Source organism: Danio rerio, chromosome 18 (genome assembly GCF_049306965.1).
Source record: "Danio rerio strain Tuebingen ecotype United States chromosome 18, GRCz12tu, whole genome shotgun sequence".
NCBI classification, from domain to species: Eukaryota; Metazoa; Chordata; class Actinopteri; order Cypriniformes; family Danionidae; genus Danio; species Danio rerio.
In genome coordinates, this window is record NC_133193.1 from 24754191 (window position 1) to 24770082 (window position 15892).

Consider the following 15892-nt stretch of genomic DNA (forward strand, 5'->3'; position numbering starts at 1 on the left):
TGAATTATTTACTATATTTTCTTCTTTCTAAACACATAGGGCAGAACATGGACAAACAAGTGACTTTTACATAGCTCCGGAAGTAAGTTCACCAACAAATATCCAAGATAAGAATAAAACACTTCATTTAAACTTATTTAAAAAAAAGACAAATGACCTCACATATGGGAATGAACTTTATGAATATTACAATAAAGTTATAGTTTCACATACAGAATATTTACATTTCCATTACATTTTACATTGAATATATTTATTTTTACAAATATTTTGAATATTTCAATATTTTTTACAAATATTGAAATGATTTATTTCTCAACTGATGTAAAATAAATATCTCTATTACCCATTAATTAATCATTACAAAACAAAGATACTGTAGGCAAATAAAAACATAAATATTTTTAAATATTATTTAATAAAAAAGTAAATTTTAAAATGTGAATAGTTCTAAAAAATATAATTTATTATTGTGATTCAACCCTAAATTTCAGCATTATTACTTCAGTTTCACACCCTAATTTGTTGATATCCTTTATTATGATTATTATTGGTGATAATGGTTCTTATTATCAATGCTGAAAATATAATGTTATAATATATATAATATATAATATAAATATTTTCTGCCTTATGTTTTTTGTGTGGAAAAATGTGATGCAATCAAAACGAATTATTTCAGGATTTTTTCAGGATAACTATTTTATAACAATATACAATTTAATAGAAATATATTAATACATTTTTTCCATCAAATTGTTTTATTTTAAATTATGTGAACACTAAAAAAACATGATGTAGACGATTAGCATATAGCAGTGTGCATAGAAATACATGTAATAACCAATATAAAGGTTGTTAAATAGTAATATTAATAATAATGCCAATAACATCAACAATAGTAACAATAAAAATGTATGTATACATATATATATATATATATATATATATATAAATGTGTATGTATGTATGTATGTATGTATGTATATATATATATATATATATATATATATATATATATATATATATATATATATATATATATATATAGATAAATATAGATAAATATAGATATATATAGATAAATATAGATATAAATAAATAAATAAATAAATAAATAAATAAATAAATAAATAAATAAATAAATAAATAATAGATTATGATATTGCTGCAAGAGGTCTCTGACAAGAAAAGTTATTATATAGGAAACCTTAAACAATTACTATGGAGAAAAAAATAAAACATATTAATATAATAAAGAGGGGGGAAAGTCATGCATTTTTGATGTCTCCTTGATTCAAATTAGTAAACCTTGAAGTTTTTTTTCAACGTTTGTGCCCAATTTCTGATGGGGTCCTCTCTTGCACCATGGATGCGATCAAAGGACATTTCCAGATACACAATACCAATAAAAGTCAGAATCCAATGATGGAGGCTTCCATCTTGTCGCAACTATTTTCATGGCTGCTGTCAAGCCAGCTAAAACACTCGCTTCTAAATTTTGTTAATCTGAATATAAGAAAAATCATTTAAAATGAAAATAGAGGGGGCGAGAGGGACTGAAATGTTTAGTATTAAAGACAAATTTTGATTAACCATATTCCAAAAATCACCAAACCCATGCAGGGCAGTCCCAAATCATGTGAAAGAATGTACCAGTTTCACCTGTGTGACAGAGAGTGCATTTAGGATCAGGTTTAAGCTTCATGCTATAAAGTTTGTGTGGAGTAATATAAGTATGGGTGAAATTTAAATGAATCTGTTGATGATCAAGATTCCTATGCAAGTCATTGCCCAAACTTCATCCCAATCAAAGCTGGGAGAACATTCTTAAATATCTGCTCTCCAAGAAGAGTCTAATGACAGAGAGATGTACATTTTTAGTAATATATAAATATTAATGCCTATAAATATATAAATATTTAAAATAAACAAATGTCTGAACATCAATTTGACGTTTTAATGCATAACAACATTCAATAATAGTAAAAATAATAATAATAATGTTTTTATAACTTCTGAATGGTATCATTTCACTGATTGCACAAAAAATATAAAGCTTTTTTCAACGGTGATGATACATTTTTAACATCAAATCGACGTATTAGAATGACCAACGTGCCTGTAATAATCAGCATTACCATAGAATAAAAATAGACCATATTTCACAATATTAGACAAATTGCATTTAATAACAAATATTTGTTGGGCACCAAAATTATGTATCAGAACGGAACAGTTAACTAAGCTTGTCCAAAACGTCCCTAACGACTTGTATTAATGCAATATGAAATAACGCCAGCAGATGGCACTGATTTTACATGTGCACCAAATAAAAGAGTGGACATTACAGGCTGTACGACGCATGAGGCGCAAATTCAGTCTCACAAACTTTACTTCAGATAATATTCTAAGGCAGTCTGACAACTGAACAAATTATAAAGCAGCTTAGACGTGTTCACTGGCATTACAGTGTGTCTAAAAAGCAAATTTGTGTCTAAAAAACGGTTTATCGACACTTCAAGCGAAACACCGAAACTCCAATAACTGTTGCAGAACTAGTCCTCATCACCCCGCCCTGCACTCACAAACCGGTCGAAGCTGAAAAATCTCCACAAACACCAGCACTGCTTCTTACAGGTGGATGTGAAAGTTCATTTCTGTTTTTACTCATGTCTTCTACTATGATACACGGACAGTGATTTATCAGGAAACAGGTAAGAGCATACTCATTTGCTGAAGTTGTAAAATAAACTGTAATGGGTTAACGATTTCCTTCAAAAAAGAGCTTCAAATATCGCTTCTACTGCAAATTGATAATACATTGTCAAAGCTGTAGCTTTCGTGTTTATAAATTTAATTAATTTCTGAATGTGTTGCTTACAGCAAATATACAATCTCAACTTTTAATTTGCCAAGTTTGTTACAGCATTTTGTTCTACACAAATGTAGAAACCTGTTCAACACGCCTCTCTAAACAATTTGCACGCCCGTTTAACATTGTTTAGTAGTATTTTAGTGATGTAACATCACTTTGCTGATAAATCTGTTGACAAATTGTCAGTAAAAATTCTTTAAAATCAGGAGTCTTAAAGACACAAAATAGTTGTTTTGCAAAGTTTATGATTCAGAATTTCTACTTACAAATGGTTTCATGAATTTGAAAAATAAATAAATAAAATATAATAATAATAATAATAATAATAATAATAATAACGTAAGAATGAAAAGCCTCCGTTTATTATTTAGGCAATACTCAGATGCTGTTTTGCTTTCCCTCAAGCTTAGGTAAACATACTTGTACTAGATTTGTTCTGAAAATTATAAATGTAAAAATAATTTTAGAATTTTTAGAAATGTAAAAAATACTGATGATAGTATGCAATCTATTAAGCAACATTATCTGTCTTTTTTACATGTGGTGAAATAAATGTTTGCCTTGTTTTGGCAACTTGAAAACAAGTAAAAATTGTAAAATAGTCATTTTTCCCCCTGCTCCATCAACAATAAAATGTGGTGTGATCATTTTTCTGAGTAACATCACAGTTCTACCACACAGACAGGCTGATGGTCTGTGATGTGACAGTGGAAGCAGCACTTTTTCTGCATACTTTGCAGTTGACACGTGTGCTCTGCACACACTCTAGTTTATGTCTTGTTTTTTCCAGTTTGGCAATCTAAAAAAACAACAACAATGATTTCCAGTTCATCTACGGAAGGATCACTTATCTCCAATCTACTAAACAGATAAACCAGCAATTCAAGGTCTTCAGGATTACTAGACACTTTCAGTCAGGTGTGTTTTGGCAAGCTATTGTAAAACTGCAGGATACTGGCCCAAAACTGGACACACACAACAAGTGTCAGAGAAAATCTGCTAATTTTTTTTTTCTACAGAATAAACTGTGGATGTATTCAGAATGATTTTAACTGGATCTTAAAACGTAAAAATAAAATAATGTCAACAACAGCAGCATAATTATGTTTACAATTTAAATCCAAGTAGAACCGTTTGTTTGGTAAGAAAACTAGAGCAGGTCTCATAATAACATCATAGAAAATATTACTTTATAAACTGTATTGTATGCAATTGATTTAGACATTTAAAGATTTGCATATGTTTTAATAATTGAACCGTAATAAATATTAAAAAATGCAACATACGTGTAGGTAATAAATGAATTAAGCACCAAATGATTGCCTCAACTGAATTCTGTGTATTCTATGTACTGCATGCCAACAATGTACAACACTGTGATGATCCAGTGTAAAACATGGTGGACATCAGTGCCTTGCCTTTTGGCTTAAAATATGTTCAAACTATGAGCCAATAATAGATGCCTAAATGTATAACAGAAATGCCTCTTGACCTTAAATGTGATGTGATAATCTAATACTTGATTTAAAAATAAAACATAGCTAAATTGCAGATTAATACAGACAATAAAGGAAAATACAGCCTCACTGGTTAACTATAGGCATTCCATATCAGTTAATACATATCCTGAAAAACATGATATGCTTATTTTTCTGAATTAGGCATGAAAATAGCCTACAATTATTGCTCAATCCACTGGCAAATAGGGATGTACAATTCATTCATTCATTTTCTTGTCGGCTTAGTCCCTTTATTAATCCGGGGTCGCCACAGCGGAATGAACCGCCAACTTATTTAGCAAGTTTCTACGCAGCGGATGCAAGTTTCCAACCGCAACCCATCTCTGGGAAACATCCACACATACACACACACACACTCATACACTATGGACAATTTAGCCTACCCAATTCACCTGTACCGCATGTCTTTGGTCTGTGGGGGAAACCGGAGCACCTGGAGGAAACCCATGCGAATACAGGGAGAACATGCAAACTCCACACAGAAACGCCAACTGAGGATCAAACCAGCAACCCAGCGACCTTCTTGCTATGAGACGAACGTGCTACCCAATGCGCCACTGCGCCAGGGATGTATAATATTGGGAAAAAAAATTTTTTAACTGCAATATTTACTTTTCACAATTAAATTCACAATATAATTTGACTTAATAATAATAATAATAATACATAATTTATAAGGCACTTTTCTAAGACCCAGAGCGTTTGCAAGAAAGTAAAAAAACAACAAAGCACAGTAAAATAATAAAAAATGCAAAAAAAAAAAAAAACAGTAAGAATAAAATAGATATCACAAATTAAAAACAGTCCTAAAAAGATGAGTTTTAAGTAGCTTCTTAAAACAGTCCAGGGAATCAGCATTCCTAATGTTTGTGGGAAGAGCATTTCAGAGTTTGGGGGCACGGTAAGAGATTGCCCTACCTCCCATGGTGCTGAGTTTGCAACGAGGCTGAAATACTTGAATATTGATGGCAATTCATAATGTTAAAATAATTGGGATAATTGTGTAGAAGAGTTTATCTGCATAATATATAATTCACAATAACAAGCACAGTTACATGTAAATACAGCAGAGCAAATATAAACAATGAAATAAACAGTCCTTTATGGTTTTCTGGGGAGTCCAACAGTATTCAGGTGAAATAATTGGACAATCAAATATAAAATAAACCTCTTTAGTCTTCATTTTGTAAGTGATTATATATCTTTAACCTATAAACTGTTTAGTATGTTGTGCCCAAATAGCTTAAATTTGTTTGAAATGCTTTCAGTCTCATTCACCTCAAAAACACATCTGAGTAAACTTCTCTCTAAGGTTAACATTTAAAATGACTGTTCTGAACTTTATTTTTTGTTGAACTTTTCTCAACTCAGACAAGGCAGTGGTGCAGTAGGTAATGCTGTCGCCTCACAGCAAGAAGGTAGCTGGGTCGCTGGTTCGAATCTTGGCTCAGTTGGAGCCAAGGTTCCAACTGAGTGGGAGTCTGTGTGGAGTTTGCATGTTCTCCCTGCTTTCGCGTGGGTTTCCGGGTACTCTGGTTTCCCCCACAGTCCAAAGACATGCGGTACAGGTGAATTGGGTAGGCTAAATTGTCTGTAGTTTATGAGTGTGTGTGTGTGAATGTGTGTGTGGATGTTTCCCAGAGATGGGTTGCGGCTGGAAGGGCATCCGCTGTGTAAAAAACTTGCTGGATAAGTTGGCAGTTCATTCCGCTGTGGCGACCCCGGATTAATAAAGGGACTAAGCCGACAAGAACATGAATGAATAATCTCAACTCAGCAGACATTGAAGATCCTGTGAGGTGAATATCGCAGATTCACACATTGCGATATTAATGCAGAAATGATCTACTGTATTGTGCAGGTCCTACTATTAACCTGTAATCTACCTGGAAGGATCAGATACACAGTATAATATAAAATCTCAGATGCACAGGAATAACCATGATTAGAGTTGGCATAAAATAAATTGACAAAATTTTCCTTAAAATAGCAAAATGAGTTATTTAAATCAGTGGTCCCCAACCTTTTTTTTTTTACCGCGGACCGGTCAACGGTTGTCAATTTTACAATGGACCGGTGTGGACCGGTGACCCGTTCTTCACGTGAACAGAGCTACTGCACTCGTGCATTCTGGTTAATCATGAACAACTCAGTGCACATGCGATAGTTGCACTATTGCGGTCTGATTATGTTCCAGGTTTATATGCATCAAATACATAGCATCTGTGCTAGGGCTGTGTATTGGCAAGGGCCTAACGATATGATGCATATCACGATACATGGGTCAAGATATTGTGATATATTGCAATAGTTTGTATTAGTATGCGTCAGCAGACAAATTAAAATTCCAATTCCAATTTATTTTCTATCCATTTTAATTCATTAGAACTGCAGTGTGATTGAACAGAAAACTCACTGAAATGTATTAAATGCATATTGTTATTTAGCACTGACCTAAAATGTATATGCCACTAAAGTCACATATAAATGAAATAAATAATTTATAAAACTAAAGCAAGTAAAAAAAAAAATTAAATGCATCAAGTAAACATAAAACTGGAACACAGTGCTCTAATATGCAGAAAACTATTAGAAAATGACAGTGCGACTGACAGCATCTTGAACATTTTCCTGTGAAAACTGGCCGCACAGGTAAATTGATGGCTTGCACGAAACATTTTACATGCAACATGCTGGCCAGCTGTGCTGCTATGGTCATGTTAGACGCGTTTTCTTTTACAAAGACAGGTCCTTCCATGTGATGTCCCATTCTTCCTATGCAGTTTTCAGTAACTCTGCAATGTTAGTAAAGGCAGACTGCAGCTTGTTATTGATGTTATCCAGTGTAGTTTGCCTTGAATCAAGAGGTTTCGGTTGAGGTTGCAGTGCCACTAAATCATCTGCGTGGTGTCTTGTTAGGTGATAACGCAAGTTCGTAGTGTTTACCGAATATTTTAAGATAGATTTGCAAAGCTTGCAAATGGCATTTTTTGTTTAATTCAGTACTATGGTATAGTGTCAAAACCAAAGTGCAGCCACACATCAGCTCTAAAAGCTTGAGGGGCATTTATATTTTCCACCATGCTCACTCTTGCTTACTTCTGATACCACACTACTTAGCGTTTTGTTGATAGCGAGTTAGCGACATCTACTATAGCAATGTAGGAGGTTTTTTGGCACAACTTGAATCGATACTGCAGGTTGGACTATCGATACACTATCGTGAAAAAAATTATCGCGATAGTTCGAAATATCAATATTTTTGCACAGCCCTAATCTGTGCCAAACATTTCAACTGACGAACATATTAACAATAATACAGCCGTATAGCCGAATTAAATGTATGCATTGGCATGTTACAGCCCTAATGAGTATGATTATGTGAAACTCCATATAGAAACATATTGCAATGATTTCGGGTACTTACTTAGTGATGCACGCACACATATATGCACAGTCCTTAAATGCTCTGCTGATTTCGACTCTATAATACCTGTTTTATTACTTTAAACTATCAACAACCACCAATGATCAATATTCTATCATTCTTCCCTTTCCGTGGTGGATTTTGGCATAGTCCATTTCACGTGAGATGGCAGGGGTGAGTAGAAGAAACCAAGTCGCGGGGGGAATGTTTTCTACAGAAATAATTTATGATTTATTATGTGGCCCGGTACCAATTGTTCCACGGACCGGTACCGGTCCACGGCCCGGTGGTTGGGGACCACTGATTTAAATAGCATATTAGAGATCATTTAATTGTAGTAAACTATATTGTATGTGCTTCAAGTACAGCAGACCCCCCACAGATATAATCTATGCAGCAGATGCTGTTTACTTGTGTACAACAATGTTAGCAAGCTTAAAGTATGTTTGTGAAACTATTTTGGTGCTCCAGGACCTAATCTGTCACAGACAGGGTGCACGTTATGTAATATGACAACAAAGTGCGGATGTATACTACAACAAATCTAAACCTCAGTCATTTCATAAATCTGATGGAGGCTGTTAAACTTTCTTTCTTTCTTTCTTTCTTTCTTTCTTTCTTTTTCTTTCTTTCTTTCTTTCTTTCTTTCTTTCTTTCTTTCTTTCTTTCTTTCTTTCTTTCTTTCTTTCTTTCTTTCTTTCTTTCTTTCTTTCTTTCTTTCTTTCTTTCTTTCTTTCTTTCTTTCTTTCTTTCTTTGGGTGATAATTGTGTGATAGGTGCTTTGATCAACCTATACCTCAGCTGAGTATTGGTGAGAGTGTACTGTATGTACTTTACTCTCTCCACCTTTGATGTCTGTCGGTACTGAACCAAAACCAAAATCAAACCTAAACACTTTTTATTTCAGCTCCCTAACTATTAGAACAGAACTGCCCATAATATGAATATAAGAAAAAAGTTATGCACATTTATTATATATGGAATAAACAGTTGATGTACTTAACTGATATAATCATTTTGTAGTGTATGTCTGTAAATGATCATGCCAAAGAATTAAAAAAATAAAAATAACTTAAAAAATCACTCAATTTTTACTTACCCCCAATTGGTTTGATATGAACTTGTTACTAATTCTGATCTAGGGCGCTTTGAAATCAGATTGTTTTACACTCATTTAATACTCAGTTTCAATTTCAGTGTTCAAAAATCTGTTCTAGGTAATATATATTCAATTAAATTCCTTACATTATGTTACACATTATAAGACATGGGACGATAACTGGTTTTGTGGTTCATTGAGGTTTTGAAAAGCCAATCTGTTAAAATTTTCTGTTATACTGTCCCTAAGGTATTTGTAAATTGTTGTTTTTTTGTTTTTGTTTTTTTATGACTATTTTATAATTTATTTTTTTTTGGGGGGGGGGGGGGGGGGGGTTGTCTGTAGTTTCCACAGCGGAATGAACCGCCAACTTATCCTGCATATTTTACATTTTATATCCTATCATGTTTTTATGCAGTGAATGCCCTTTCAGCTGCAACCCATCACTAACAAACAACCATACTTTACACACTCATTGACACTAGGAATGCTCAAAGTAATCGATTAACCGTTAACCGAAAGGGTCCGTTTGTAACCGAATTATGGTATCAGTTAAACGATTAAAAAAATATTGTTTTACTTATTTTATATTCGCTGCATAAGGGGCTGATCGAATGTGCTTTTTGCGTTTAGAGGGAGCCATCTTTTGAATGGTTTACTAAAAGCCGCAAGTGTTTTGCACACGGCTCAACCCAGAGCAGCAGTATGTGTGTTGTCAAGACAACTACAGAGAACTTTTAAAGAGCATGGTTCCTGCTACATTCATTCTTCCATGGCGAGGCGCCACACCAAAATGTATCTCTCCACAGCTTCTCATTCTAAACATTTAGTTGTTGTTGTTGTTGTTGTTTTTAATAGCGGGTTATAATCGCACCAAAACGTATTAAAAGGTAAGTGAATTTTCTGTAAAAGTGATGTGCGCTATTTGTTAAACCCATTGAGGTCACGTGCTGACAGACTGACAGGTGCGTGATGCGTGAAGCCAGCAAAAACAATGTAGTTTTCAGGTATGATGAACACAGTTTCTATAATTTTAATTTATTTATAGATAAAGGTCTGTGGTTCTGCATACAGTGACTTTATCTTGCTGGAGTTTATAGCCGTTTTACTTTACTTCAGGATGCATTAAAGTCTATTGGAGACATTCAGAAATATTCCTAGCAAATCTAATAAATGTTGGAGACATACTCACTACATAAATGCACTAAATCACATTTTAGCAGTGTTTATTTGAGAGCGCACCAGAAGATCTGCGCTTGACCAGCATATTTGAGGGGTGTGTAAGAGGTTTTGTTCACAAGCAGAGGAAATCGGCGCACTTCTTTTTTTTTCCTTTTCAACATAAAAGGTGTTTTTAGAAAGGAAAAAAACAACAACAAAACTGTTTACAAAAAGTCAACATATGCAGGCGTTGTCATTTACTTTTCGTTATGCAGCGCGCACACTTGAAGAGAGAGAGAGGAAACCTTATATCAAGACATAATCTTTAAAATAATGATTTCTATTAAAAATGTAAAAAAAAGTTTTGTGATTATAACAATAACAGCAGGTCATTAAATAAATGCATATTTTCCCTGGAGCGAGCGATTTGAGGAAGTCTGCTATTTTTATTTGACGGAAGAAAAAAAAACATATGATTGGGGGAAAAAACAGCCTATGCCTGTTCTTAAAAAAGACCAGTCAGTGTTTTTGGTTTGTAATCTAAATAAACAATTTAAGTAAAAATTAGGGCAGGCCTATTTATTTTATTCATTTTCCTTAGTTTATTCTGGTTGTTTATTGGAAACATGTACGGCAGGTGCGTGAAGATGATTTGTTGTTATGTTCTGTTATTAATATGTTCGCATGGTAAAATAAATCAGTATTTTAAAATGCAATATTTAATGTGTCAGACACAAAATAGAAGTTAAAAAAATAATATTAATAATTTAATAATAATCTGACCAGTTAACCCTTAATATCCGATTAAGGAGCCGCGGTTATCGGTGAGCAAAATAACCCGAAATGAGCATCCCTAATTGACACGCATACACTACAGACAATTTAGCCTACTCAATTCACCTGTACCGCATGTCTTTGGAATTGTGGGAGAAACCAGAGCACCCGGAGGAAACCCACTGGAACAAGGGGAGAACATGCAAACTTCACACAGAAATGCCAACTGACCCAGCCGAGGCTCAAACCAGTAACCTTATTGCTGTGTGGTGACAGCACTACCTACTGCCACCTCGTTGCCCCCAATTAGTTTTTTATGATAATAATAAAGCAAAAAATAACACTGCAACTTTGCTCTGTAAATAACTCATTGTTTAGTGCACAGCCACATTTTGTGTCTTTCTGCTACATAGTAAATTCCATTTATGAATTCCATGAATTAGGGCATGTTTTCCACAAAGCATGGGCTGGTATAAGATTCTGACGGTATGATAACCTTGGGTAAAAATATCACAGCTCCACGATATAACGGTATAGTAATTACTGCTGTAAAAACATGTTCTTTTTAAATGTCCGGGTAAAAAACAACAACTTTTTCCCCATTGAACATGGCACATATTTTTTAACATTTAAAATATTTTGAAACAATAAATGTCAGGCTAAATCATTTAAGTAAGTCATGGACTTCTGCTTAATTAGTTTCAAAAACACAGATTTCTTTTTAACTTTAAAAGGCATCTTTGGATATCTTTTCTTTGGATATAAAGCAAGCCTCTGCACTATTCAACAGTACAGCATGCTGGATGTTGGTTTATTATTTGTTTTTCAGATGTTTCCTGAATCATGGACTGACCAATAACTTGTAATGTGGAGGGTCCTTTTCTATTGTTACCCTATTGTTAAAAATAAATAAATAATCAAAATTGTCATAAAAAACGTAAAAAAAAAACAAACTTGCAAATACCTTAGGAATGGTGTAACGGAAAATTTTAATGGTTTTAAAAACTTGACTTTTCAAAACCGCGGTATACCTTAAATCTGGTTATCGTCCCATGCCTATTTTTCACATTGTTGACCCTACAACAAACAAACACTGTAGTGTAACGCAATGTTTTACTCTGACTATATTTAAACCATTGTTTCCTTACAGTTTTCCGTCTAATTTCATTTGTCTTTTTCCGTAGTTTGTCGTGAATTCATCTGAAGTGCAGTTTCATCCACAATCACAATGGACCCAAGGAAGAAAATGTGGTCCAATCTCCGGGAGAGAGCAAAGCCTGTGCTAAATCTGAAGATTGGAAAGAAGAAGAAGAAAACCCCTCTGAAATACCGGAGGAGCATGTCAGTACCAGACCTCAGGTTTAACCCCCGCGCCATGATGGCTTTACAGGATGAGTCCAGCACACCGAGTCAAGCCTCTGCCTTCTTTGATAACACAGACGGTTTAGGTGACATAGATGATACAGCTAGTGAAACCTCCAGTGTAGCATTTTCGGAGCGTTTCAGTGTAGCTGACGTCCCATACGTCTGCAGCCCAGCACCATCAGAAAGATCAGCTCCCGTCGACTTCCCAGTTTCAGCGGAAACCGATAAACGTCAAAGAGCCACTACATGGTACTTCGAGGATTCGGATTCGGTGACTGGAGTCACACCTTCATCTGCAGAACTACAGATGACAGCTGGTCATGCTGAGAGGAGGCCAACAGAGTCTTCAGATAAACTGGTGGCGGCCCTCGGCAGAGCTCGTGCTTTAGATGACATGTCTATTTCATCTGAGGAGAAAGCTTGGCATACTGAACATGAGCCATCCTCTCCTTTGTCTATGTTTGTTGTAGGATCAGCTGAGTATCTGGTAAGTCATCAGGAAGTATTATCATGTCCTACAAAAGTTTGGAGATACATATTTAAGTTTAATAAAAAAAAAAAAAATGGAAAATGTGTTATAGTTTCCATCATAATTTAAGCTTTGTTTTCCCACATACAGTAGTTCAACATTGTCGCAATTTGAAACATTGCCATTAGCTAATCACAAGAGGCTGTGATATGAAATATATATGTATTATTTAATTTTCCCCACCCTGAGCAAATGTGTGACTGCCGTCTGTGTGTGATGGTCTTACTAGCCAATTGAGTGAGCATACTTTCATTCTGCCCTATCAGAATTTCGCAAACGAACTATGCGGAATGCCCAGGTCCAAAGGAAAGTACAGGGATAAAGGCGTCTGATATACAATATATCAAATATACAAATTAATAGTAATATACAAACTAATATCAAAGAAAAACAGGACATCAGTAATATGGGAAAATTTTGGATCCAAAGTCACACACTAAATAAAAACAGTAAATTTTTTAGAGCTGTCGAAGAATTGTCTACAGATTATTGACCTGAAGCTTGCCTACAAAATTACGTAGCAAATCAAATCGCAATCACAATATCTGTCAGAAAAATCGCAATCAGATATTTTCCCCAAATCGCACAGCGCTACATCACAAAAAAATAATTTGCATGAATAATAAACTACATATAATGTCTAATAATATATGTCAAACTGGAAAAGTTAAGTTTGTAAACAAACTTTAAAATTTAGTATGAATTAGCATGTTGCTAGTATGTTTATAGTATGAATTAGCATGTTGCTAGTATGATTACATGTTTGTTATTATGTTTTTAGAATGGATTGTATGCTGTTAGTATATTTCTAGTATGTTAGTATGTCGTTAGTATGTTTCTAGTATGGATTGTTATATTGTTAGTATGTTTCTAGTATGAATTTGTATGTTTCTAGTATGAATTGGTATGTTGTTAATATGTTTCTAGTATGGATTGTTATGTTGTTAGTATGTTTCTAGTATGAATTTGTATGTTTCTAGTATGGATTGGTATGTTGTTAGTTTGTTTATGAATTAGTATGTTTCTAGTATAAATTGGTATGTTGTTAATATGTATCTAGTATGAATTGGTATGTTGTTAGTATGTTTCTAGTATTAATTTGTATGTTTCTAGTATGGATTGGTATGTTGTTACTTTGTTTATGAATTAGTATGTTTCTAGTATGAATTGGTATGTTGTTAGTTTGTCCAATGTAAAGTCAATGGCAGTTTTTTTTACAATGGAAGTCTATGGGACAGTTGCTAGGGTGCAGTAAGTGATTACTAGGGGGTGGCTCGTAAGTTGAAAGGTAATCAGTGATTGGCAGATTGGTAGTCTGAGTTAAATGAGCCCAACCTTAAGTCTATTTGACAGTTATGAGTACACAAAATTTGGTCCAATGTTAAGTCAATGGGACTTTTTCAAAATTTCCGGGTCAGTTTTCAGAAAACTGTAAGTTGGATCAGTTAGAAAAAAAAGAGCAACTTAATTCAGTATAGTTTGGAGTTAGTTTGGTGGTTGTAGTATGACCGGTCTAGGAGGAAATGCGTTCTTAATATAGTCTAAGAAGAAGACGGAAGAAAAAGAATAAGTTTATGTAGTATAACAGTATGTTGGTTTTTTTTAAGCCACCATAATTACAGTTTATAATATGTTATGTAGTTTGCCCCCCTGAATTATTATCACCCCTGTTTATTTTTTTCCCCAATTTTTGTTTAATGGAGGGAAGATTGTTTCAACACATTTCTAAGCATAATAGTTTTAAAAACCTATTTCTAATAACTGATTTATTTTATCTTTGCCATGCTGACAGTAAATAATATTTTACTTGATATTTCTCAAGACACTTCTATACAGCTTAAAGTGACATTTAAAGGCTTAACTAGGTTAAAAAGGTGAACTAGGCAGGTTAGGGTAATTAGGCAAGTTATTCTTTAACGATGGCTTGTCCTGTAGACTATCGGAAAAAAAATTAGCTTAAAGGGGCTAATAATTTTGTCCCAAACACAGTTTTTAAAAAATTTAAAACTGTTTTTATTCTAGTCGAAATAAAACAAATAAGACTTTTTTCAGACGAAAAAATATTATCAGACATACTGTGAAAATTTCCTTGCTCTTTTAAATACTATTTGGGAAATATTTAAAAAAGAATAAAAAATCAAAAGGGGGCTAATAATTCTGAATTCAACTGTATATATATATATATATATATATATATATATATATATATATATATATATATATATATATATATATATATATATATATATATATATATATATATACAGTATTCTACTATTTAACCTCAAAAAAGAAATGTGTATGTTGCCAAATCCTCAATTTGCCATCTGTTGTATTCAATGTACAATAGATAAATGACAAACATTACTCAGTTCTTAGCAGAGGCAAACTAATGCAGAACTGTCTCATCTGATACAGCTTAATCTCTCCCTCAGGACACTCCTAATGAAACCAGTGACTTTGATGATCTGTCAGAACATGAACGAAATGTGAGTATTTTTAAAAGAAAATGTACTTTTAGACATTATCATTCTACACAGTCAGTGTAGCTTTTTCTATTTGGAATAGTGCCAATGTTACTAATATTAATAAAAAATCATCCAGGCTTGAGCAAAGTGTCCTGCACGCTACTTTTCAGATCTCAGGAGGGTTAACAGAGAGTCAAAGTGCTGCAGGTCTACAGAAGCTCCAGTATCTTCTCACCATCAATCTAAAGGAAGGCAGAAACCTGGTTGTCAGAGACCGTTCAGGTACTGAACTCTTAAACACTGACTAATACAGATGACTAATGTTGGATGACACTGGCTGGTGTGGTTTAATTCATACAGTAGATGTTGCATTGCTGTATGCTTGCATCACTATGCTTACTTTAATAGTTATTATATCTATATTTAGGTCATTTTGACCTTGTAGTTTGGCCTAGAATTCATAAGCCACACCTTTATGTTGTGACTATTTTACAGAGAATTTAGTGGAATGATTCATGTGTTCTGATGGGTTTTCTGTTCTTAATGTCAAAATCTTCCATTCTGATTTATTCTGTCCTTTAATATGCATGGTCATTTTACTTTTAGATGCAGCTTAGTTGTATGCAGTTTTTGTTGTCAAGATGTCATGCATTTTGATTAGCTTTTGTCTT

General features: G+C 33.7%; 1 protein-coding gene across 2 annotated transcripts in view; it reads left to right on the plus strand.

Annotated features, from left to right (window-relative positions):
• Positions 1–2614: 2614 nt before the first annotated feature.
• Positions 2615–15892, plus strand: part of mctp2a (multiple C2 domains, transmembrane 2a) — a 92750-nt gene continuing 79472 nt past the window's right edge. Inside the window, exons 1-5 of one of the 2 annotated variants that reach the window (XM_073930329.1) lie at positions 2615–2717; positions 3669–3796; positions 12044–12711; positions 15189–15242; positions 15392–15503. In XM_073930329.1, the coding sequence (XP_073786430.1) occupies positions 12088–12711; positions 15189–15242; positions 15392–15503 (790 nt within the window). In that variant the 5' untranslated portion in view covers positions 2615–2717; positions 3669–3796; positions 12044–12087. The remainder of the gene's footprint in view (positions 2718–3668; positions 3797–12043; positions 12712–15188; positions 15243–15391; positions 15504–15892) is intronic. The other variant, XM_685778.11, reaches the window with a different exon arrangement.